General features: G+C 47.2%; 9 protein-coding genes across 9 annotated transcripts; 6 read left to right on the forward strand and 3 right to left on the reverse strand.

Annotated features, from left to right (window-relative positions):
* Positions 1 to 2,092: 2,092 nt before the first annotated feature.
* Positions 2,093 to 3,464, forward strand: DFL_007566 (uncharacterized protein; the record flags this gene model as incomplete). The annotated part of the gene is made up of 3 exons (XM_067637167.1): positions 2,093 to 2,306; positions 2,438 to 2,633; positions 2,699 to 3,464. The coding sequence occupies 3 exons, from the start codon at positions 2,093 to 2,095 to the stop codon at positions 3,462 to 3,464; spliced, it is 1,176 nt and encodes a 391-aa protein (XP_067488711.1).
* A 504-nt stretch (positions 3,465 to 3,968) lies between these two features.
* DFL_007567 (uncharacterized protein) lies at positions 3,969 to 6,531 on the reverse strand (the record flags this gene model as incomplete). The annotated part of the gene is made up of 3 exons (XM_067637168.1): positions 3,969 to 4,406; positions 4,464 to 6,403; positions 6,480 to 6,531. The coding sequence occupies 3 exons, from the start codon at positions 6,529 to 6,531 to the stop codon at positions 3,969 to 3,971; spliced, it is 2,430 nt and encodes an 809-aa protein (XP_067488712.1).
* A 900-nt stretch (positions 6,532 to 7,431) lies between these two features.
* DFL_007568 (uncharacterized protein) lies at positions 7,432 to 8,388 on the forward strand (the record flags this gene model as incomplete). Its single annotated transcript, XM_067637169.1, has 1 exon — positions 7,432 to 8,388. The coding sequence occupies one exon, from the start codon at positions 7,432 to 7,434 to the stop codon at positions 8,386 to 8,388; it is 957 nt and encodes a 318-aa protein (XP_067488713.1).
* A 1,032-nt stretch (positions 8,389 to 9,420) lies between these two features.
* Positions 9,421 to 10,986, forward strand: DFL_007569 (uncharacterized protein; the record flags this gene model as incomplete). Its single annotated transcript, XM_067637170.1, has 7 exons — positions 9,421 to 9,654; positions 9,727 to 9,763; positions 9,837 to 9,907; positions 9,998 to 10,325; positions 10,431 to 10,491; positions 10,569 to 10,645; positions 10,706 to 10,986. 7 exons carry the CDS (start codon positions 9,421 to 9,423, stop codon positions 10,984 to 10,986), a joined length of 1,089 nt encoding a protein of 362 aa, XP_067488714.1.
* Positions 10,987 to 11,410: 424 nt separating this feature from the next.
* On the reverse strand, positions 11,411 to 14,650 carry DFL_007570 (uncharacterized protein; the record flags this gene model as incomplete). The annotated part of the gene is made up of 6 exons (XM_067637172.1): positions 11,411 to 12,391; positions 12,446 to 12,559; positions 12,638 to 12,931; positions 13,016 to 13,206; positions 13,304 to 13,316; positions 13,481 to 14,650. 6 exons carry the CDS (start codon positions 14,648 to 14,650, stop codon positions 11,411 to 11,413), a joined length of 2,763 nt encoding a protein of 920 aa, XP_067488715.1.
* A 2,135-nt stretch (positions 14,651 to 16,785) lies between these two features.
* DFL_007571 (uncharacterized protein) lies at positions 16,786 to 17,998 on the forward strand (the record flags this gene model as incomplete). Its single annotated transcript, XM_067637173.1, has 4 exons — positions 16,786 to 16,816; positions 16,964 to 17,051; positions 17,104 to 17,825; positions 17,889 to 17,998. 4 exons carry the CDS (start codon positions 16,786 to 16,788, stop codon positions 17,996 to 17,998), a joined length of 951 nt encoding a protein of 316 aa, XP_067488716.1.
* Positions 17,999 to 19,917: 1,919 nt separating this feature from the next.
* DFL_007572 (uncharacterized protein) lies at positions 19,918 to 21,120 on the forward strand (the record flags this gene model as incomplete). The annotated part of the gene is made up of 1 exon (XM_067637174.1): positions 19,918 to 21,120. The coding sequence occupies one exon, from the start codon at positions 19,918 to 19,920 to the stop codon at positions 21,118 to 21,120; it is 1,203 nt and encodes a 400-aa protein (XP_067488717.1).
* Positions 21,121 to 21,310: 190 nt separating this feature from the next.
* On the reverse strand, positions 21,311 to 22,880 carry DFL_007573 (uncharacterized protein; the record flags this gene model as incomplete). The annotated part of the gene is made up of 2 exons (XM_067637175.1): positions 21,311 to 21,659; positions 21,739 to 22,880. The coding sequence occupies 2 exons, from the start codon at positions 22,878 to 22,880 to the stop codon at positions 21,311 to 21,313; spliced, it is 1,491 nt and encodes a 496-aa protein (XP_067488718.1).
* A 570-nt stretch (positions 22,881 to 23,450) lies between these two features.
* On the forward strand, positions 23,451 to 24,746 carry DFL_007574 (uncharacterized protein; the record flags this gene model as incomplete). Its single annotated transcript, XM_067637176.1, has 3 exons — positions 23,451 to 23,535; positions 23,607 to 23,724; positions 23,786 to 24,746. The coding sequence occupies 3 exons, from the start codon at positions 23,451 to 23,453 to the stop codon at positions 24,744 to 24,746; spliced, it is 1,164 nt and encodes a 387-aa protein (XP_067488719.1).
* Between the last annotated feature and the right edge of the window lie 128 nt (positions 24,747 to 24,874).

The following is a 24,874-nucleotide window of genomic DNA, read 5'->3' on the forward strand; positions in this document are numbered from 1 at the left end:
ATATTTTATTTGTCGCGATTCCTCCTAAAATTCGGGGACCTTGACTCGTAATCCCTGGTTTGCGGGGCCGGATAATCTTGAATAATAAAATAATAACTTCCTTAGGCTGGTGGCTGGACCGTGGAGCATGCGCGATGCAGGTGGCCCAACGTCACGACAGGATCTAGCAATCAAATCCGTCACTGTACTGTAACAGTAGAAAGCTCATACATTAGGGCAATACTGTATATATTTGTATTTCGGTATTTGACTGTCTCTCGCTCTATAGGATACAAGGGGGAATAGATATACTAGCTTTAATAGTTAATTAAGATCAAAACCAAATTTTATCATTATAGTTCTCCCTATTTGGCTATGTTTCTGTGTTGCTCGATAAATTACCTATTCCTAGATCTTAATACCTTTTCCATTCATGGATCTTTGCAGTTGCAAATCACAGTAACAATACCTACTTCAACTTTCTCCTTCCTCTCACTCGATTCCGCACTTTGGAATTTTCGTTTGGTGATACCGCAGCTATAATGATCCTCGTTCGGGATGCCAGTGCCCCAGCATGGACTCTCAAAGTTCCAGAGCCTTGGCTTGGCTGATTCAAGATTGAGACATAAACAACCTCTGCGTAAAAACCAAGGTTCTCTTTTCAATATCGTTCGTGTCGATGCCTGCCAGTTTGCCGCTGTGGAACTGATTCACTGCGTGCCCCCACTGTTATTTGGTGATTGGTTATGAGTGGTCCGGTGGGCTGGCTATGAGACTTCTTGGGGGTAGCAAGGAATGGCAAAAAGTGCTCGATTTACTCGCACAATTGCACAACTTGCCTGGAGTTAATTCGAAGCTACGCAATTCTAGCTATTGGAATGGCTATCTCCACGGTTTGGCCATTCCATGATCCTGATGCTCGAACGGTCAATAGTAGCCGCGGCTTTACAGGTTGAGAGCCACGCGGCGGCGAAAAGGTCTCATTCTTTGGGATATCGTCGCGGCTGTTTCAATGCACAGGATTGGTCCCTCCAGCTCAGATCTCATTCAAACGTCCACAGGAAAGAGAGTGCTCTAACGACGACATCAAAGTTCTGCTCCTTTTAATTTTCTGGGTCCAAATCCTGATCGGATTGTTTAGGCTAAAATACGGAATCGGCATCTACAAACCTAAATGCAAATTTAACGACCGTCGTTGATCCAAAATCTGGGGATTTGTGCTTGTCAACAATGGCTCTACCTTTCCCCAGTTTTCTCGCAAGTCCATTGCATTGCACATTTATCCGATATTCCCTGCCGGCAAGCTAGTACAAAGCACAGTGGAGAACTGGATCGGATCATTTCGACAACTAGAACTGCATGCAGCTAGTTCTCGATAGTATAGAATTTGCATTTCGCCAGCTCATTCTCCTCCGCCTTGAGACCCAGTTTTCGCTCAGCTGCTGCCATGGATACTTCTTACGAATATAGCCAAAACGGGGATATTCTACGGTTCTTGTGGGGAGAGCCGCGGCCCTAGTGTGGTTCATGCCATCCACAACCCTGCGGATATGCAAACTCGATGGCACAGCCCATCCCCCGGATCATTCGATTCACATCCAACATTCCACTGCACGGTTAACGCTGCGGTTTGACGCCCGGAGAAGGATTCTGGAAACCCGCAGTTTGGAGCATAGTCCCGGATAATATTGCAGCATCGATGCACTGGACAAGGGCCTTTCCATGTGTCTTGGCAACAGGTGGCACAGACTTCTTCCAACCTTTCTCCATAAACTTCACTCGGATCATGGTCATGGTCAGACAGAAGATGACTATGGGGGGTTAACGAACATGGTTCCAATTTACCCAACCGGCGGGAAGAGCGCGATACTATCGCTGATCCCTTTCATTTCGAATCTGGCTAAACTTCGTAAAAATTCGAATTGAATATACCCAGGTTGACAGGTTTGCGCAAGCATGTCAGTATAAAAGGCCTGGTGTATTCCCCCATGTTTCTCTACTCCAGATTCCGAGATCTCCAGCTCTTATCTACGCCGTTCTCTTTTTAAAAGAATATTCCTGGGGTATAATATATAACTTTAAACGTCATATCGATAATTTCATATCAATCAACATGAAGGTCTCGACACTCGCTGCTCTTGGTGCCCTCGTCGGCCTCGTCGCTGCCACGCCAGTCGACAAGCGCGCCACCGTCCCGGCTGCCAACAAGGTCAAGTACCAACTTGATATGACACATTTCCACTCCTCCGCAAAGCGAGGACGACGATATGAAGCCCTTGGTGGAAAGATGGCTCTCCTCCAGAGAAGATGGTTCGGTCACGCTACTGGTATGTCTGAAACGCATTATATCAAGATGGCAATATCATCGCGCGCGCACGGTCCCTTTCCGCAGGGAAAATGCGGCGTGGCTTTTGATTGCGAAATTTGTGCCGCTGACCAAGATATTGGCAATGCTTAGAATCCTACACCTTGGAAGACGCTCCATACGCTGCTATCGCTGGCAGCGTTGAGTTCAACAGAGTCACACACGAGAACAGCTTGAAGTGGGAGACTATCGAGCCACAGCAGGGTGTTTTCAACTTCACACTCGGTGACAAGCTTATTGATTGGGCTGATGGTGCCGATCAGGCCGTCCGTGGCCACACCTTGGTCTGGTATGAACATGGAACTCAATTGCTTAAAATATTCCGGATGCGATACTGATAAAACCTCGAAATAGGCACTCCCAGCTCCCCAACTGGATTAACAACCCAACCGTCCCATGGACCGCAGCCACCCTCAAGCCAGTCCTTGAGAACCACGTCCGTACAGTCGTCCGCCACTACAAGGGCAAGATCGACCAGTGGGATGTCGTCAACGAGATGTTCAACGAAGACGGTACCTTCCGTGATACCATCTTCTATAGTCTCTTCGGCTCTGACTACGCTCGATGGGCACTCACCTGGGCCCACGAGGAAGACCCAGATGCTCTCCTCTTCATCAACGACTACAACTTCGAGTACGTCGGACCAAAGGTCAACGCTGCCGCCGCATTCTTCAAGTCCCTCGTCGACGAAGGTTACCCTCTCGGTGCCGTCGGTGCCCAGGCTCACTTGATCGTCGGACAAGTCGATGAGGCTGGTATCACCGCTGGTCTTCAGAAGTTCACTGAATTCGGCCTATTGTTGTACCTCACCGAAGTTGATATCAGATACGAAATCGGCCGTGGAAACGATGTTGCCAACTACACTACCTCTCAAATCGGGCAACAAGCCAAGGACTACTACTCCGTCACCAAGGCCTGCTTGAATGTACCAAACTGCATTGGTATGACTCTTTGGCAATATACTGACAAGTACTCGTGGATCCCCGGTGTTTGGGAAGGTACTGGCGCTGCTCTGCCATGGGATGTCAGACTAAACAGGAAGCCAGCATACACTGCTATCTATGAGGCTATCTTGGAGCAGCCTTGCTCGGTTTGCGATACTAGTGGGTTGGATGCTTAGAGAGCTGGAGTGATGGGTTATTCTCTGTAGAATAATTTCTTTTCTTGTACCATATAGTACAACCTGTATGATAGTTGAGACGGGTGGCGAGTTTTCGTAGCCACATTATAATGATATATCGATACTGCTTTAGATTTCTACCAAGCGAATTATTTTTAATGTGTAGCACTGTAATTCCATTTGTAATAATGAACGAAAAAAGGACCTGACGACTAGTAGTCGCACTAGTCGAGACCTTTCTAGACTACCAGGACCGACACTCGCTAAAAAAAAACACGCGCTTGCTGTTTGTTAACAACAGGAGCTCCAACGTGATAACTCTCAGAGGTTTCTAAAGCAATATCCGCTATGGCTCCCTCCCTCCCCCGAACTCCTCAAAAACTCCGACCCATAAGAATTTGAATAAAACAAGAAGAGAAACAAGACAAAAAGGCGCCTTGGTGATCAGAAATAACGTAGGGGACGTAATGCTCAAAGAAGTAACTTGCGTCTTGACAAACGAGCTCATCTTAACAGCCTTCTACGTCTCCTAATAGGGACATCGTCGTGTCGGGGCTGTGTCCACCATGCAATCCCGCAATCATCACAGGCAGGTTCTAGCTTCACCTTCGGGTACCACCTAACCACGTTATTCATCATGTCAGTGAGACCCCTCTCGGTTCTGACCTCCCCTCCCGGAAGGATATATCTGTCATGATATCTAAGGGTTGTCGTCAACGGTAGCTCCGCGTGGGTCTGAATTTCACGTAATGGACAACCGGGCTGATGTGTCTTCCTATTACTAGGCTTAGCTTCGTCGGATTCACCCTTTGCCTTCCCCCGTTTTCGTTTAGAAGTTCGGCGGACCGAATGATAGCAAGTGCAGGTATGTTGGATGACGCATTTGGGACAGAGTCGCTCGTAACTGGTAGGACAGCATGGGCAAGGAGTTCTTGCACATGTCTATCATAGCATGTTAGATTAAACCAAGAAGGGAGAATTCATCAGAGGGGAGCTTACCCAGCAAACTGGAATCGCACAGGCACTGCAACGTTGTCCATAATCCATGACGTCTCGTCCGTTATCACAGTTCTTGCAAGCCACGATGAGGTTATCGCAGTCGTCCATACCGCACACCGTAAGATGCTTTTTGCCGTGTCGTTCCGTTTGGGTATCGATGGGAATCCGTATCGGACAGAAATCCTCGGGCATATGGTTACATGTACAGCCCGTACAGTTGCTTAACAGCAACTTCCTGGCTTCCTCCTGGGACTGAAAATTGCACTCAACGCAGACATATCTGCCGGCATTTGTGCAATAGTTACAACAGTTGGAGACGCAATACTTGTGTGGGATGTGTTCGGGGAGAGGAGTTTTGGTCCTGACCGGGCGCCAATCGAGCGGACGGGTAGCAAATGTCATCTTTCGATCACAGTCCATACAGACATAGCGAAGACAGATATAACATGTTCTTGCTTCCTCGCATTCACGACATAGATGCGATTCCAGGGTATTGTCGCACTTATTGCATGTTCGAGCGGCTAGGTAGCCTGGCACGGCGAATTTCGGTTCTACATTCGAGTCGATGAAACTATCACCGCCAAGAGCCGTAGTACTGTCCGCGTCAACCATTACGTAGTCAAAGTTACCTTCTTTTATATACCCTTCATTCCAGCAATATCCACCCGTCCCAGAACATATTCCGTAATCGGTCTTAATACCCAAGACCCCACAGTACTGAATATAGAGAGCTTTGACGCCACTCCCGTTGGTTCGAAAACGTGAGCTCCCTGCGCTGTCGTAGAGGATCTGAATATCTCGGTCTCGCGGCTCGTTGAAACGTCGAGAATTATGATGGCCCTCCCCGCGGACTCCCCAAACTAATAGGGTTCGAAGTTTGCAGGGCTTCGTAAGCTTAAGATTTAGTGGCGACGTGACAGGCCGTCGTTGTTGAGCCTCTTCCAGATAATGACCAAGAACATCAAAACTTATGATTCCGAGGGATAAGCTTCGGCACCATCGTACACTTAAGAAAGTAAGCTGCTGAAGTACCACTCCGAGTATTTGATACCAACAGTTCCAGTGGATATCGCTTCCGTCTAGAGTGAGCTTTGTGAGGCTGGCGAGAGGTAGGCTAGACAGCACTCTCTCTTCATAGTTGATACTACAAGAGCGGTGAATCCAGTGAGCGGTTGGCTCATGTTTTTTGAGTCCGGATAAGATGTGTATTGGTGATCCTGTCCATTTCCCAGCCCGCCCAGGGAATACCTCCGATACGGTATCAAACCGGTAGTCTCGATGGATCCGGTCGGAGCGGTCCACAGCGTAGGCCGTGATATTGATCTCTTTCCAAAACATCGGCGAGTCTAAGATCCGTCGCCTGATATGCTTGCATATACCCATTAAGAGCAGCAATGAATCTAGCTCGCACACTTCAATCAAGCTGCAAAATATTGGATAGTGGTCCATCATCACTTCCATGAACCGGCACCCGGCTGTTGGATCAATTAATTTAGGAGGGCCGATGTCTAAATTATCGGCTAAGAAGTACTGAACTGCCGCCTGCTGCGTTTGGCCGAGGAAAGTATGTGGGTTACAGAACCGTAGCTTCCATTCCCGAGCCGATTTGTGATCTCTTGGTCGATCTGGAGGCATGGGGTCGAATAACTTGAAGCTCGGGTGCATTTTCTCGAATCGCGCTGGATATAATGGACTACCCTCCGGTTGCTGATACTGGTCATACGGTCCATTCAGATACCCCTCTGACCCGATAAGCCGGCCGGTCCAGTCAATCTCCGTCTTATGATAACTTGAACAGGACCAGTTGACCGGCTGCTTCCTGCCATTGGGTAGGGTAACTACCCATCGTGGAACGTGATAATGTCGCCAGTCGACATCTATTTCTCCCAGGTATATGCGAACATAACGACTGGAACGAGAAAGCAGCTGCAGTACCTTTCCTATAGTATAATTGCCAGATACTTGTTAGAAGTCACCCGAGCACACATATCAAGGTTAACGGACTTGGCGACTCACGAGATGGTAGCGTCTCCCCCGTCGAGGACGGTGGTCTCACCAGTCCACTCATGCTTTAACGTGCTTCTTAAGACACATGAAAGATGGGAAGAAACCAAAGTTGTCGTTTCGGCTTCAAGTAGTGAAAGTTGTGGTCATCGGAGGTTCAAGGCTAATTGACGAACGTTGGAGATGAGACGGTTATATACTGAATAATACGAGAGATGGAGCCTTCAACACGGCGCGCCGATTCGCCAGTCAAGACGTCGCCTCAACGTTTAATTAATTATAACGTTAACCTTTTGCTTGTTCCCTCGTTTTTTCTTTCTTTCTTGCTTCCTCTCGTTCAACTGACTGCGACGGTACGACAGCAGGATCCTGAACTTCGTAACAACATAACCTCAAGTACACTATAATCGCTACCTAGTTAACGCTAGCATGCAGAACATCAATAGGTTGAGGCAGGCTGCCGCGTCCGGAACCGAGAGGCCCTCGCGACTAAACGAGCCGTCGAGGCTAGATCCTTCTTGACGGAGTGCGCAGGGGCTCCATTCCGGTAGCTCTCGACCGGCCTTTCAGCCCAATTTCCCCGCAGGAATCGGCAGAATCCATGGCAGAATTCGCTTGAAACTCGGCGTAAAAAAGGGTCTTTGTGCAGCTGTCACTTGGGCCTCTCTTTCTCCTTTTGTCGGTGCGGATTTCCCGGTGGCACCAGTTGGATCAAAGATATTTGGCTTCTTGTTCGTTCCTGGCTGGTCCGGTTTTCGACGTCTCCTTTTCCTTTATCATGGGGAGTTAGTCCCTTTCTCTAGCTCGAATTCGCGGGTGCAGTTCTTTTCCACGAAAACACCGTCCAACCGCGAGGTTAGGAGGCCAATATCACGACGATATACTTATATTTTACGCTCCCACGAGACGATCTAAGTTGAAAAAAGTACGTAATTCAATAGACTACCCGACGCGCCTTGTCGCGATGAACACGGCTTCGACAGCCTTCCGGCTGCTAGTTCTACTATGCGTCCTGGTTATGATCCTGCTGTCTCTCCTTTCGTTCACCTTTATCTCGCCACGGAAGACCCTCCACGCGACACCTATAAACCTTAACGCACCTTCCCTGAAACCGACGGATCCGATGTACCTAGCGGCCTGTGTGTCCATGGCAAAGGATCTTGCAACTCTTCCTGAGTTTATACTACATCATTACGCCCATGTTGGCATTCAAAGGTTTTATCTGGTGGATCAATCCGAGGAGGGTGGAGTTTCCAACCATTATCACGAACTACCATTAAATGCCTCGTATATAACTTGGCTTGGGACACCACCCTCTACGGATAACGAAACCGCCCAGTTTGCAGCATATAACGCTTGTCAATCTCGCTACGGTAGCCTACATGCTTGGATCGCATATCTGGATGTCGATGAATTCATTGAACAGAAGCGAAAGGACGTTACACTACAAGACTTTCTCCATTCAATGGATAAGAACACCACCGTGGGAGCTTTGGGGATCAACATGCTCCTCCATACCAATAACAGTCATATCCTTAAGCCCGAGGGAACTCTTCGAGCAGCCTTTACCGAGTGTGTTTCGTCGGATATGGAAAATTCGCCAAACGCCCATATCAAGAGTATCGTGAAGACAAAGTACTACGAGAAACCTCGGACGGATCATAACTTTATTACGAAGAGCGAATCCCTGACGGTGGGAGAAAAAGGTGATAAAGTACCATTTATCTTCCGACGGCCCATTACAACGGATCTCTTCGCGATACATCACTACGCGATCAGGAGTCGTGAACAGTTTAACGTCAGGGTGAAAAACGGAGAAGTGGAGGAGCCACGGACTTTCCCGAACATGATGGACTGGTGGGATGCTGTAGGGAAAATGCCGAAGATTAAATGTGATAGCATGGCGAAATTAAGGCCCTGAGACATGGCTGGTAGCGGGCCACTTAGCACACTGCACCGCCCGCAAATATGATCCCTGGAACGTTTTTTTGGAGTTACGGGGTGGTTTGAATTTTTCCGCTAATAGGATGAGATCATGATTTCTTCCCTTCTTCACTTCTCCAAGCTGTATTACTATGGTTAATCACCGTCTACGTGCTCAATTATACACCTTTAGTAAGATTTAAGGTAATTGGTCCCCAAATCTCGATTCCATCTCTCGTGGCAGCTGGACAGGATGCTAGCGACCCTTCCTTCCAAATCCGGCCAGAGCAACGCAAAACTTGCAACAATGCATGCCACTAAACCTCCCACCACCCCGCCCGCATTAGTCCTGAATTGCAGGCATTTTACTAAAGCTAATTATTCAAGAAACTTTCGATGTCCACGCACGTATCTATTCCCCCAGGCACGGGAGGCTGAGCTGGCGGGTATCCGTTTCGATTTCGGCCGGAGTTCGATTGTGGTTTAATCTACCACTTTAGGCCCACGACAATCGCTCCGCGGAATCAATGTGTCAAAAACTTAAACTTTATTTCCTAGCGGTTACTTTGGCTAGTAGATTAAGATCGGCAGTAAAACCCCTATGCATTCGGGATTGAGTTTGTTTAAACATCATCGCTTTTATCGTCGTTAAATATTCAATCTTGCTTCGACGTATTGGCCCAGGTCAACCCTCGATTCGAATTACGACTGTGCCGGAACGCACTTGCTGCCATGTAAGGCACTACCCGACTTAGTTCTCTAACGTTAATTTTAATACACATCCGACATCCTAATATTTATCTCCAGCATTACGTACCCGCAAGCGAGATAGATACAGTGGAGGTCGGCAGAGGAGGTGGAAGCTGTAATCACTCAGGTTTGTGGGGGCGATAAAAACCACGAGGGGTATGCCTATTTTTAAAACGACTGCTCAGTTTTATATAAAAAAACCGGCCTAAATCGAGATAATATATCCTTACACTCGATATCTAGAATGATAGGCGAGTAACGTAATCTCGTCGCACCCAAGATGAATTTGGCCACCACGGGTTCACAGACGGAGGTGTTTGGGACATGGGTTCCTATGAACATCACATATACGGATTGGGAGGCTCTACCCCATGATTCAAGAGGCGGTATGATTATCGCTGTCCAGGTCACTGCGACTGCAATCGCTGTTATCACGGTATCTTTGAGATTATATACCCGGAAGTTTGTCACGAGAACAATTGGGTTGGATGACTATTTAATGGCGGCTGCGCTGGTATGACCTCGTATTTTATTTTGTATATCCTAAGTTTACATTACTTGACACACTCTACTATCTCAATTTTAGGTTATGATAGTCGCTTTTTGCATTGCTGTCATAATACGTACGCTCCCTTGTCCGATATCTTACATTCTATAGGGATGAGAGCAATATGCTGATCTCTGTTGTAATACCAGTTTGCAGTGTTTTTCAAGCTGGTCGCCATATATGGGATACAAAACCAGCGAATATCAATATGATATACAAAGTATACATATCCTCACACTGCTGCTCCCCCAACTACATCCATAGCCCTTGAGAGCCGATCGTTTATAATTAACTCTCCCAATATTCCTAGGTATCATGGGGCATCACGGTGGTATATTATGCCATCTTAGGCACGATCCGCTTCTCCGTCCTCGCATCCTACATCCGAATCTTCGGGAGCATATACGTCTTTCGAATCATTGTTCTCATCTCAATGGTTGTAAACGGGTGTATGACGATTTCATTTATCATCGCGTTTGTATTGTCGTGTCGACCGCTTTATTACGCGTGGGACCCATATGTCCATCCAACGGATCATTCAAAGTGTATCGACGAAATCGGTTTCATTGTTGCGAGTAGTGTGATGAATATTTTGATGGACTTTTGGGTATGCGTTTTGCCCATACGGCCACTGTGGAGTAAGTGGTCCTCTTGGGTCTATATGCTAAAATTTAAAATTCCGTGTGGGTGTGGGCTTTTTTTTTTTTTTTTTGGAGAGTGGAATGTAGCTAATGGTTTCAAAGGACTGGCGTTACCCTTGGGGCAGAAAATCATAACTGCGATGTTACTATCCCTGGGTGCAGTGTAAGCAAACAACGTATCCTCCAGTGGCTGCTTCTAAGGTGCTGATTTCATAAAATACGGGTTTTTGGGTATCACAGAGCTTTTGTCGCCAGTATCTTAAGATTACGAGAACTCAAAAGATCTTTAGTGACCACCTACTCCACAGATCCAACTTGTAAGCTCCATTATTGCATAATACCCATCAAACCTAGCAACTAATCTCTACCTCTACTAGACGATGCACTAGCCTACGGCATCTATTCGGTCCTCGAACAAAACCTTGGCGTAATAGCCGCAAGTCTCCCCCCAATCAAAGCACTGATCCAACGCCGATGGCCCGGGTCCTTGACGGCAGATGGGGGGAGTATGGCTGGTAGAGAAGACGAACAGTTGAGAACAGCATCAGAGATGGCGCAGACTTCGAAGGGGAGTAGTTTTGGTACGGCTGCGGATGGTAATTTAGAAAATGGGGTTACGGGTATTTGGCCGGTTAGTAGGGTTTATAGGACACCTTGAGGACCGGTTTCCTATTGGCTTTGGGTTACGGTGTTGGCGTTTAGGTATGTATATTTAGTTTGAGGGGTTTTTTGGATGGGACTTTTGTTTCATTCTTTCTCCTTGGGTTTATAGAGGATTAGCGAACGGATTTAGATATGTGCTTTTGATATTCGAAACATGGGCGGGAAAGTTGGAATATCTTCGCTCGTTGAAGGTCTAGTTTACGAGACAAGATGGGCATGTATGTGACTACATGCCGTTTCTATTAAGTATATATCTGTTACATAGATATGGTTTGAAGTCTAGGGCGATAGATATGTTTGCTATCACAATTTCAAGGGGATTGGGCGAGAAGACCAGCTAGGATGTTTTCTATAAACTCTTGCTACCTAAAGCCCATGTCTATGTGATCTTGCATGAATTACCCCACTGAGCTATAGCCTTACATCCATCCTCTCCAAGGATACCAAACATCAACCACAATCTCCTTATCATCCAGAACAAAATACCAATCGTGACTCGCCGCCGCCACACAAGCATGCTGGATATCTAACGCAAGCTTTTCCCCGACCTTAAACGCCTTCTCAACTTCATCCTCTCCAGCTTTATCTTTGTTCCCTCTATCTAGAGTTAAAACACCATGTTCCTGTGATATCCTGCCTAGAACCCACTTTTCCTTTCCCCTGACCCTTCCAAAGCCCGGATATTGTCCTGGTTCTCGGCCGATTGCGAGAACCCCTGAGTTGACGAGGGCTTCATTGCGATTAGGATAGACAGAGACAACTTCGACGTTGACTGTGCACGCTAAAGAACTATTTCCCGGGAAAGCCGGGTCGGGAGGTGGAACGACGCCAGTGGCGAGTTGTTGAAGATCGTTGAAGGGGTAATTTCCAGCATGTATCTCTAGGCTGCAGTTATCCGGGAATTCCACGCCGAGTTCTTTACCCAGCGATTTCAGGTTCGAAACAACATGTGCAGTTGGCGTTGCACCGATCGAAAGAACCAACGGTCTATTGTTCACATCTGTGATATCTAGTGAATGCGAGACATCATTAAGTGTTTTAACCGCTGCCAAAACGGTCGATAGTTCTGTTTTTAGGTATGATACTGAATCATCTTCGGTTTTGGAAGAGTACGAATCGCCGGCGTGGGCGTAGAAGCCGTGGATTGAGATATTTCGGTGCAATATCGCGGATTTGAGAAGTTCCTTAAGGGAGTCCGAGGATGGTTCTAGGCCGGCACGACGATAGCCTGTGTCGAGCTTTATGAAAACGGACCAGGGTCTCCCGCAAAGCGGTGGGAGGGAGTTGAGATTCGCGATTTGGGTTGGATGGTCGACGAGAAGACGGAGATTTGGGATGTTTTTGGACAGAGATGAGAGAGTGGCCACGTAGGACGCCGCGGGTGGCAAGCCATATAGGACCTTTCCACGTTAGTATTATATATAAGAAATTCCCCGGGAACTTTGACAACATACATCGCTAACAGTGCCATCATCAACCAATGGCTTCAATCCACGTATTTCTCGAATCGTCGACGTGATAACAGAATGGTGCTTCGGCCCGAGCTCTATCTTTGTGACCTCGACTGTCTAATTGACATATGAGCTCCGGGGCCAATCCCTCTGATATCGATTTTGAATACGGAAGCAATTGTTTTATATCCATACTTTATGAGTCTTGACATGGGCTCTGAATGAGATATCTAGGCCATCGAGGCTCCGGTGGAAGATATCGCAATTCCGTTGAATGGTCGGGAGAGAGAGGCAGAGAGATGGAGTTGGGAGACTGGAGCGGTGTCCTCCGATGTAAGAATGGAGAAGAGGGTGCATTGCGGTTTTGCGGGCCGCAGTTTCGTCCATAAGTTGTTCTACGCTCATGGTGGGCGGGGTGAGGTTTGAGAGTTCGGTAGGAAGTCGGGGTCTTTGGGAAAGTGCTTTGGGAGGCAAAGCTAAGATAGGACCCTAGTAATACACGTCTACGGTTAGAAACTTTAACTCGAGTATTTGCTTCGGCAAAGCAAATGCAAATCTGGATAAAGTACTTACGAGCGAAAGTATCGATACTCTGAAGGGGAGGTATAAATTCAATGCAGGCGGTACGGCAAGAAGAGTCTGGACGTCACTTTCGGTTGCACAACTGGAACTGGGCGAATTAACGACATCCCTGTCACAGCCGGTCAACCGGGGTTTAGCCGAACTCGAATGTTCGGTCTCTGAAAACACGATTGAAGATATGCCTGGTTAATTGATTGTTGTCTGAGTAATTAATGACTTTGATTTATTCTTCCAAAGTCTGTTAACTCTAGTCTCGACTTCACAGGTAGTCTAACTCACAATTAGCCTCTATCTAATGTCGATTAGGCCTTAGCCCTGGCTGGAAATTTAATCTAAAGCTCTATATTCTAGCTCGCAAACTAGAATGATCCAGCCCATGGCTAAACTGTTCAGTTGAGTCTAGTATCTAGCTCAAGAGCCAGATATCTAGGCGAGGACATGGAATCCTCCTTCTACCTTGATTTCTACCCATCCTTCCCCCTCTGGCACCTCGACAAATCTTCCATCGACACAAACCCATCTCTTCCATGGCTCTTTATCCTCCATATTTTCGATTCTAAACCCTTTACTTTCCTCATATCCAACAATTTCATGCTCGACGTGCTTTCCACCCGCATATGCCCCCATAATCAAAGTGTCGATCAGATCTTTTCCACTAATGTCCCCGGTATACAATGCCCAAACTTGCCCATCACGACTCTTGGGGCTGATCACGAAAGTCGGCTCCATCCTGTCAACCAATGCTAGCATCAGATACGAATGTTTCGTTCCTCCCTTCGCCGCATCCACTCCTTTCACTGTTGCATTGTAAGGCTGGAAGCCGTTCCCCGCACCACCAAGGAAAGTACCTTTCATAACTTCCTCCGCAACCATCTTGAACTTATTAATGCCATGTTTTCGATACTCTGGTGTTTCAGAACCACCCACAATGGATGCATGGAAACCGTATGATGCAACAACGCACCCCCGGATCGAAGATGTCTTGGTAAGTGATTCCATAAGTAGTTCTCCATTCTCTCGAGAGCTAGGCGAGAATGTGGCGGTGAAAGTCGGGAATAGAGTTGGTTTCCCATGAAGGAGATCCTTCAGCCCCAACCCATGTGCTGAAGCAAAGGCATTTGCTGTGCCCAGTGGTAGAACACAAATTGTGATCTTTTGCGAAGTGGTTGGGACTGCATTGATATATTCAGTCACTCCAGTATCCCCGCTAAGGAGAATAATAAGGTTTTCGAGCCCGTTCGAGGCAATCTGAGTGGTAAACTCTGCGATCGAAGTGGGACTACTCGTGATATGAGTAGTATGTGCGACCCTTAGATAACTGAGTAATGGAGATAGAAGACCATCATAGTATCCCTGAGCAGTTTTGAGGCCCGAATTGTTTGATATGATGACATGAATTTGAGATGCGCGGAGTTTAAGGTGGGGTGGGAGGTTTGCGGGGTCGATGATAAGCGACCACAGGGATTCTGATATCGGCTGTTGAAGATTGGAGACTTCAAGGGTCGGAGGTGAGGCACCCGATGCTGCGAGGAGGATGTAATCGCTCCCATCGTCATCATTGTTTAAATTGTTTGGTCTGAAGATAGCAAGGGGGGTGGATTCTGGCTTATTCTCGGCGTCGGCCATTATGATATCGATCTATCGACTTGATTTCTAGATCTAACCAATTCTATAGAAACAAAACAATCTTTGCTTGGTATTGAAGTATTGAGGTATACGAAAGAGATTGAAGATTTAGTGTCTACGGAAGCTTCGGGTTTCGTAATGATGGTTTGGCTTACAAATGTTGGTCTGGCCAGGATCCTCCTCGGTGCCGGACCACATGTCATTCATTTCGGCGTCGATGTTGCCATCGTGTGTTGTTGCTCGCTTTCGGCAGTTACACAGACCACAACGCAAAAAATAACACATCTCGATATCGCAATATGTGTTGCACTTGTCTTCGTTAGTCGTGACGTTGGTGAGCAGTCTTGTTGCTATCAAAATTTAGATAGATCACGTCTCGTCAAACCATTATCGTTTATCCCCCTCCTCTATCTTTTGTCCTTGCTACGTCAATCAACCCTCAGCTCGAAGACACCTGCTGCAATGCGCTACTTCGCAAGCTTCCTCCTCATTATCCTATCACTCATCTCCTTGGGGTCCTCTCAAAATGGAGTATCAGCTCCTCTTGATGGGCTCTGTTCATAATCACAATCCCAGGCATAGCCCTGGCGACGGCACTTGCGGGCTCGAGAGCGAAAACTTTTGTGACAACTCTACAGATTCTCTTGATCCTCGTCGTAGTTAGTTTGGCTGGTCGGCCATAGTGAAAGCCATCGCCTTATTAGTATGTATACTACGCTCTGATCGGACCATTACTGTATAGCACTGCTACTGAGAATGCCGTGACGGTGACGGATTAATATAGGTAGTGGTTGTCAGCCGGAATACGGGGTATATACATTTACCAGAAGCCATACCGGCTTCAGGGGCCAAAATTGAGCTAACAGATAGTCTCTAAAGCACTGCACTGGGTTTGGCAACGAAAGATCTCGGATACCACGTCATCTATTTCGACCTCGACACTGAAGATTACGCTCACATCCTTCCCGGCCAAATCAAAGACTCTGTCAAGATCGCTACGGATAGAATTCAAGCGGTTGATCCGAAGACTTCTAGTATTCTGTCTATTGCCCATGATATTCATCCCTTATCGGTTATCAGGTTTGACGGTTGAGATGACCAAGGTTATTCAGGCTAGAGGGTTTGAAAGTAAATCAAAATCTTCCAAGATTGAACTACAGGAATCTATGTAGCGGTTACGGTTGGAAAGTGCCCTAGAGATGCGCCTTCGCACTGATATCGAAAAATCGTTGTTTAAGTTTTCTAGAACTCTGCTATCCGGAGTACGCTGCAGGTACCAAAGGGGTAATTTTCTGGAGCTCGAAGCTCGCCTGTATAAAAGGTCTACTTGCTGATCTATTTTCTATCATCCACCACCGTTCAAAACAATTTTGTCACTCTTTATCAGAGTTTTTTTTCCTTCTTTCTTTCTATCTTTCTTGGTTTCTTTCTTTCTTTCTTCAGTCACTTTTTATCTAAATTTATTTTTCTTCCTTTCTTTATTCCTTTGTTCATTCGTAAATATTTTTCTTTCTTTCTTTAAAATTTCAAGATGCATCATATCTTTTAACAAATAGGAGCTATGGCGCCGTCCGGACGCTGGCTACAGCTCTACTTCCTTTCTCTTCTTTCCATTCCTTCTTTTTCGTTGCCTCACAATGATCTTTCACACCCCAACATCAGACCAAAAAACTATCAGGATCAGTCTCGCTGTCGATTCAGACCCCTCGGCTTCGTCCACCCATACCCAGATTCCTCAAAATCTACAACCACAATCACAAAACAAGGCCAACCAATAATCAGATACACCGCAACCGCCACAAGGTGTTCAGCCGGCACCTGCAAAAGAAGTTTACTCTACTTCAACTTATAACTGGTATTCCACCTAGCTACCCGGGCCCCACCGTATTCAATTCGTCACCCGTGGTGATACTATAACGTTACCGCCTTCTGCCTGCGCAACCTCTAGCCCGAGGTATCAACTCAAGTCACATTATTGTAAGAAAAACGGTACTCATATGGTTAATGGACGAGTTTATCAGGTATATGATGCGCCGAGATATATTCACTACGCTGTGAAGACTGATCGTACTTATTTTATCAGTGATGTGGATTCTTATTTCGAATGGTTGCACAATAAGACCACCGGAGTAACGATGAACGTAAAGAGTATCAGCTGCGTCGAGGGTACCTGTACCCTTGAAAATCCAGACCTGGTAGAAAGATCAGACAATCGAGAAGGAGGTTAAATATTTGACTGCAGAGAACAAAGGCTATGTGAGAAGGCTGGAGCCTGTATGATTTCGGCCCAGATTCTGGGTTATGGGATGTCAGAGATTGTGGTGTCGGTTAAAGCCAAGGGACCCGTGACCCGTGTTCCTGCACAGGAGCTCACGATAACAAGGACACATGTTGTGACGAGGTAGATAACTTAAATAGTTTACTATGGTTTACTATATTTAACTTTATTTCAGCACCATCACACGCAGAACCAGCACTATAACCCGGAGAATTCGAGCCAACACGGTCACCAGAACTAATTCCAGAATCTCCAGTTCCTGCACTTCGTTGAAAGCGTCAAACAGGGTTATTTCATCGAAGGGACTAATAAGAACAAAAGCTTGCTCATCGGCTGGTACCCCAAGGGCTACTTCATCTTTCTTAATCCTAACCGACGCTCCCGACACCCAAAACACACTACTCCCAACCCCAAAAATCAGCCTAGAATTCTTTCTCGCTGTAGACGCCAATCCCTCTATCGGTGGAGGTCGCCAGCAAGGCGGAGAGTTGAACCCGGATTACCTTGTCCGTTTCGACGATGGAAACCTACCGTTGTCGAAGAATGAATGGGATGTATTGCCATTTTCCCTATCAAACGGCGAGCTTACAGCGAATGGAGGGTCTACATCTTTGAAGGCATTTGTGGATAACGCTACTATATCGGTATCGCCCCGGTCCGAATTTGTGCTAGTGCGTATGAGTGTTCCGGGGCCCGAGGATGCCGTAGCAGCGATATCTTCATTCTACGACAAATATCAACACGTGCTGGTCTGGGGTACCCAAGGGCTTGCTGTTGGAACTGCGTTGGCCCAGTTCTGCATCCGAAAAGATGTCAGCGGGAATGGCGGACAGATCTTCGTTTTCTGGGATACACTGGCACCAAAAGGTTGCTCCCTAGTGGCTTTGTTCGTTCTTGGTAAGTTATACGTCAATAATCGATATCATAAGTTGGCCATGAACTAGACTAACAAAACTGTAGACGGTTTTGTTCCCTCGGTCACAAAGACTCTCACTAAAACTTCCACTATCAAAGCGACTACATCCTGCAAAAAACTCTGCCCACTAGCTCGCAAATACCTACTAGCCTAAGTGCAAACGAAGCACGCAGCACTACAACAGAGAGTTCACCGACGACTACCTCGTCTACGAGCATTTCGACAGAGACTTCGTCTTCAACCACGTCTACGGATGCTTCATCAAGTACAATTTCACCGACAAATATTCCTACAATCACTAACGAGTACTCGATAAGTACTCCTACAGCTACCAACGAGCATTCCTACGGGGACTACGGAAACTATGGAGACTCCACCGATGTGACATCATATTAGTCGCATATTTGACTATACCTTCGCCTCCAAGATGAGGCTCTTCCATTCATGTTTCACGCAAGTTGATCATAAGATCATCTTATACCAGCCTTTGAAAGGCTAGGTTACATTGAAGTGCATATATTCATGACTTTGTGTTATTGGCGATTTTTTCTTTGTTTTTTCTGGTTAACAGTATGCTTCAACTCCGGGTTGAATTTACTACTGCAATACTTTCATGGCCATAGGCTGAGAATTAAAGACGAGGGATTGTCATATTCTCGGACCTCGAAGTAGTCATAGTGATTCTAAAGGAGAGCCTCGAGGTGCACGTGCGAGACTTGACAGTTATGCATTTCATTCACACGACTTATCCTTTACGAATCAATCTCGTCCCATTGAGACCCGTTCCCAGCGACCTTTCCTCCAAAGCAGTTTGAGCCTGCTACAATCGGTATTTTTAGATTCTTTCCCTCGGTTGATCAATAGAATTTTCGACCTTCTGTATTTACATATCTGTCGCATAATCGGAACGTCATTTTATGCCACGACATACATTTTCGAGTCATGCGTCGAGATACTGGATTCTACCATGGTGTGATAATCGACCCGCTAAAAATATACGCCGCACTCGGCCGCCTGGAAAATCCGTCGCCTTGATTCCTTCAGCTTCTTGCTCCATAGCTAGTAACGAGATATTTCTTTTCCAGGCCGCTAACCTGCTGCGCCGTCTTGTAATATAATCAAATTTATTGGTTAACTAAAAGGTTTTCCTTACCCTATTCGACGAAAAATCCTTCTCTAGGAAATTTTGTATTTTTTCTTCCTGAACAATCAACCAATAATCATGAAGTCCCCGTTCAAGTAGGGTAATATGGAAATTATAGCAAGGTCCTGGAGATGACACCCTCAGCCTTGAAGGTTCGGGTGAACATTCCAAGATAGGCACGATATCGCATATGCATCCCAATCTATATTAGTAGGCAACCTGAGTGGCAGGGAACAAATTTTCATTGCATCATGAAAACATGGTGTTTCATGCCTCTTCCTCGGGTAAAACCTTGTCTTCTAGACCTTCTGGGCGATAGTACGTCTGGGCCTCATGATGCGGCCCTCCGATAGGGCGCCGCTGGCTTCGCTCTGCATCTGGCACGCATGGCATTGTTTCGCAACAGGTTACTCCGGAACGACACACAACGCAAAGCCACACTCTCTGAAGCGTGTTCTCCGTCTGCCAACGGTTCTGCCATGAGACCGCTTCCCAGTTTGAACTGCACGACCCCGCGCTAAGGCAGTAGCAATACGGTGCTAACGGGGCTATTCGGGTCTATCTGGAATCGACATATTTGGAGTTTTGGAAGAATCCCACAATATATAAGACCCGTTTCCCACCGACAGAATCTGATTTTTCTTTCTCTTTCAGTATCATCAGAAAACTCAAGTATCGAAAACCCCAATACAATTTTATTCTCTTCTTTTCATCGCCTCTGGTAGGTTGATTTAGGCTGGTCCTTATAAAAAATCATTACATATATTTCCTCTTTCTATTACGAACTACTTTCAGTTTCGATTCACGGCACCTTCTTCTCCTTTACGATAATCCTTCAAACGATCTATCTTTTTTACTTTTTACGGCATCTTCTACGTTTTTAATTTTCTTTTTTAAGTTTTTTACATCTACCTCTCAAATCATTCAAAATGAAGATCTCTGCTATCCTCGCTGCCGCTGTCCTCGCCTTCGTTGCCTCTGGTGCCCCTCTTGCAGACCGCAATGCCCGCCGTGCCACTACCGCTGACCTCGCTAGCGTCGGCGGTCCAGTTGGCGTCGTCGGGTCTCCTGTTCTTGTCGCCCGCAGCAACCCGCTTGTCGAGTACCTCCACAAGCGTCAAGATAGCGCTGGCTTGAAGAAGCTGGTCATCAACTACCTCACCCAGAAGCAGGCCCCTCAGAGAATCATCGACTTCGTCGAGACTGCCCCGGATGCCCTCGTTGGTCGTATCATGCAGCTCCCACCCCAGGATATGCAAAACGTCGTTGGTGATCTCGAGCGAGGTAGAATCCCTACCATCCCTGGTATCCCACCGAAGGAATTGGTCCTTTCCTTCTTGCGACCTCTCAATATCCCAGCGGCTATCATGTCCAAGATCATCAATGCTCCTGATTCCGTCTTTGAAAACATCACCAAGTTGCCACTCAACAAGCTCGACGAGGTTACCGTCTCCTTGCAAGCTGGCACTATTCCAAACATCCCTGGTGTTACTGACGGTATCGCCGGCGTTGACCCCAACTCTGCTCCAATTGGTACCATCCCAGCTGCCGGTGCTCCTATTGCCGCCCAGCCAGTCACCAACGGCCGCAAGGTCAAGCGTGAGTTCGGCCGACCTGATGCTTCCTTGAAGGTTCGACAGGTTCAGCAGCTCCCACCCACCGGCCAGCTCCCACCCACCGGCCAGCTCCCACCCACCGGTCAGCTCCCACCCACCGGTCAGCTCCCACCCACCGGTCAGCTCCCACCCACTGGCCAGCTCCCACCCACCGGTCAGGTTCCACCACTCCCAGCCTCCGGTGCTGAACTCAAGGCTTTTGTCATCCAGGACATGACTCAAGGACAAGCTCCTCCTCAGCTCATCCAGTTTATCCAGAGCGTTCCAGACTCCACTTTCGACGCTCTCCGAGCCCTTGAGCTCCAGGCCGGTGGCGAGAACGGTCAGCCAGTCAACCAAGCGATCGTCGCCCAGCTCGACCAATACTGGGAGCAGTTGTTCAACGGCCAAATTCCAAACATCGCCGCGGCCGGAACTGTCCCAACTGCTCCAGTTGCCACTGCTCCAGCCGGAGTTCTCCCAGTCGCTCCGGTTGCCACTGCTCCAGCCGCCACCTTCCCTGGCACCACCGTCTAAATGATTGATTGATAGTCTTCCGAAAATTTTTACATGTAGAAGAATGCCCTGAAGATTGATGCCTGATGCCTGTATGTAGTAGTTTTTTTTTAGAAAGAGTTAATATATTAATGACCTTTAAAAAAACCATCCTTCCATTCGTAGAAGTACAAAGCGATAATATCATCAGTGACAAAGTAAAAATCCTATCTTATGCTCTAAATCTTCTACACTCCTCGCACACTTGAATACCACAGTCCCTACAGACCAAAATATACTTCCAATGCGTGACATCACAAATTTCACACCGATGGCCCAATGGCTTCCGGTCGGTTTCTCTTACAAAGCCCCTGGGGTGTTGGCAAGCATTGTTATTACGGATTTGTTGTTGAACCTGATTAATCATGTTCATCCTAAACCCTGGCGCGAGTGGTCGCACGGCGGCCTGGTCTACTCGTGCCACAGCATTGTCGTAGAGTCGTCCTTCTTCGAAGACCTCGCAGGGACAGTTTTTCCATTCAACCCCGCAAACATAACAGAATTCGGCTTTGCAATAGCATCTGTTTATAACAATTTTCGGAATGATAAGAAACAATCCAAAGTTAGGGTTAAATCTTGAGACGAAGAAGGGTAACTTACGTCATATGATGACACCCAGTTCTCAACTCGACCATTCTTTTACACTTAAAACACTGTTTCCATCCTTGTTGTCTAGCAGTAGCTATCACGGCCTGGAGCTCATGATCAACTTTACAAGCCCCCGGATGCCAGACTTCCTTACACCGTATACAAGCTAATGTCGAACAACGCGTACAATGCGCATAGTTGTTCATTTTGTAGACCGACTCCGGCGTGATGAATTGTAAGCAGCTTTTGTTGGGACAGTATATTCTATCCGAACTAGAATATTCTACCGCCACCTCTTGATATTTTTGGTATTCCGCTGCGGTCAGGATTCTGGATATGACATTCCCAGGAACCTCGACTTTGCAGCATTTGAGAGGGTAGAGTGATTCGTCTTTCATAGCCTTGAAGACGTAGGCTCGCAGGCAATCCCGACAGTAGATGTGGTTGCAAGGGCATTTCACGGATTGATCTTGCGGTACGCTGTCGGAACAGATGCTGCATTCGACTTTCGGTCCGGCAGTATAATACTTCAGACCGCTCTCTTGTACATATGGACGTCTCGATGTCTTTCCCCTATTACTTTGAAGTTCGTCGTCGATGGTATAGCCCGAGTGAATTGTTTGATGGTCATACTCCGTAGACCCCGATAACGACTCCAGATCATCATCGTAATATTCACCGCCACCTCTAATGCTTAAAGACCGGGACGACGGCGCCACAGTAGATCTCGAAGAAAATACGTTTCGCGCGGTCTGGTTGGCAGCAGGGAAGGTTCGCGGGGTAGCTTCAGCGTTCGCCATCTGTAGCGCTTGTTGTCGATCTCTGACAGCCGTAGCCTCAAGGGCGTTGAATTCGGCGATTATGGCGGCATCTTTGAGAACTGCGTCTTCGATACTTTTTGCCATCCGTTGGTCCGCGTGGATTTGTGACATCGATAGGAGGAGTTCTTTGTACTCTTGGAGGGCTACATGACGGTCGGTTGTTTTGCCTGCGCGCTCTTTGCCCTTGCGGCTTTCGACTTCGATGTCGAGTTCTTCCAGTTGGAGGGCTAGGGCGACTAGGACGTCATCTCCATAGGGGTTTAAAGGATCGGGTGTGGGCGCGGGAATCCGATTGGAGATCAGCCTCGATTGCGAAGGTCCCGCTGTAGCCATGACGATGCCGGTAAAGGCGGAGCAAATCGAACCAATATCTATCTATTTATCTAGGTAATATTAGGCTGAAAAACCGAAGTCGAAGTTGACAACTATAGGTAGTTTCCATCCGAGTCTACTACACACACCGCAAAAATCAGAGTAGGTTGGAGATCCAGTGATTAATCTGGATTTCCCCCGCGCGTTTGATCGATACCCAGCATGCCCCATAATAGCTTCGTTCGATTAATTGGTGGGGTTCGACATTCGGTTGCACCGTTTTGGATTTCAGGCAACATTTGAAATCCCAGCCCGTGCAACCCTGCGGCCTGACCCAGGGTTAAGTGCGACAGCCTTCTCGTGAAGAATAACCGGCACTTGTTCTTCCTTTTTTTTGCAGCGCTGGCTTCAAGCGCATACGAGAAGTCAAAGGGCGTGTTGCGTGTGGTATTTGGGAAGCTCCGCATTGGGAAATGCAGGGATCCGTCCCAACCGTTTCGTAGCTTTGAGACTCTAATTCGAAGCTTCCCAAGTTCTCGTTCCCCCCACCGGTAACTCGCCACTTCCCCACGACTAATTGACATATGCATAATGTCCAACCTCCCTGATACTACGCCAGTCCCGGTATCCGACGACCGAATTTGGGTCGATGGATGCTTCGACTTCAGCCATCATGGCAAGTGAACTTGGATCAATAGCCATCAATGGGAAGCATGTGGAGGGGGACTAATGCCGAGTACGACATAGGTCACGCCGGCGCCATGCTCCAGGCAAAGCAACTCGGAAAGTACCTCGTCGTCGGAATCCACTCCGACGAAGAAATCACAGCAAACAAAGGTCCCACGGTCATGAACCTAAAAGAACGGTACTCTTATACGAAACGATCTTCACTTCGTTTATTCTGCTGCTAATCCCTGCAAGTTCAGAGTTTCCGCCGTGGATGCTTGCAAATGGTCCGATTTATCAGTTCCCTACGCTCCATACGTTACTCAAATCCCGTGGTTAAACCGCTTCGGCTGTCGATTCGTCGTTCACGGTGATGACGTCACTACGGATGCCGATGGAAACGACTGCTATCGCCTCGTGAAGGCGGAAGATCGGTTTAAAATTGTTAAGCGTACTCCTGGGATTTCCACAACCGATTTGGTCGGACGAATGTTGTTGTGTACGAAACAGCATTATATCAAAAGTATCACTTCGCTCATAGAAAGCGATGCCGAAACGATGCAGCGGTTCGAAATGTATGCGACGGATTCTACCGGATTGGCACCGGGTAGCGTGGTCTGGGCGTACGAACCGTCAAAAATTCCTGGAATTAGGGAGTTGATCGCGGGTATCGATCCCGATGAAGAACAAAGGGTAATCTACGTCGATGGAGGGTTCGACCTCTTTTCCTCCGGCCAAATCGAATTTTTGAGATTGGTAGTCGAAGCCGAGAAGAACAAGTACCCTTCAAAACCACCTCCGTACGTCATAGCTGGTATTCACGACGACCACACCATCAACAAGCAGAAGGGGTTGAATTACCCAATTATGAACTCTCTGGAGCGTTCGCTATGTGTGCTTCAATGTCGTTACATCAATGCCGTCATACTCGACGCCCCGTTTTCGCCCTCCAGGGAGTTCCTAAACACCATCGCCGAGAATATCGACGCAAAAGTTCAAGGTGTCTACCATGGTCCTACCGCGTTCATGCCATCAGAGGGTGATCCGTATGCTGACGCGAAGGAAATGGGAATCTTTTTCGAGATTGATGAGCACGAGTTTTCGGGTGTGAATGCGGGGACCATAGTCGATAGAATTGTAGCCGCTAGGGAGAGATTTGAAGAGCGACAGAGGAAGAAAGGAGTCAAGGCAGATTATGAAGTCAACATGACGCACGATTAAAGGAAAAGTTGGTGTTTGAAAGCTTGTCCGCATAGCATACCCATAATTTCTAATATCCAAATCCCATGAGAAGAAAAAAAAAAAGTTGACCATAAGATTTTATTATATTTGTTATATTACATTATGTA

Source organism: Arthrobotrys flagrans (genome assembly GCF_004000055.1).
Source record: "Arthrobotrys flagrans strain CBS H-5679 chromosome Unknown unitig_8, whole genome shotgun sequence".
Taxonomy (NCBI): domain Eukaryota; kingdom Fungi; phylum Ascomycota; class Orbiliomycetes; order Orbiliales; family Orbiliaceae; genus Arthrobotrys; species Arthrobotrys flagrans.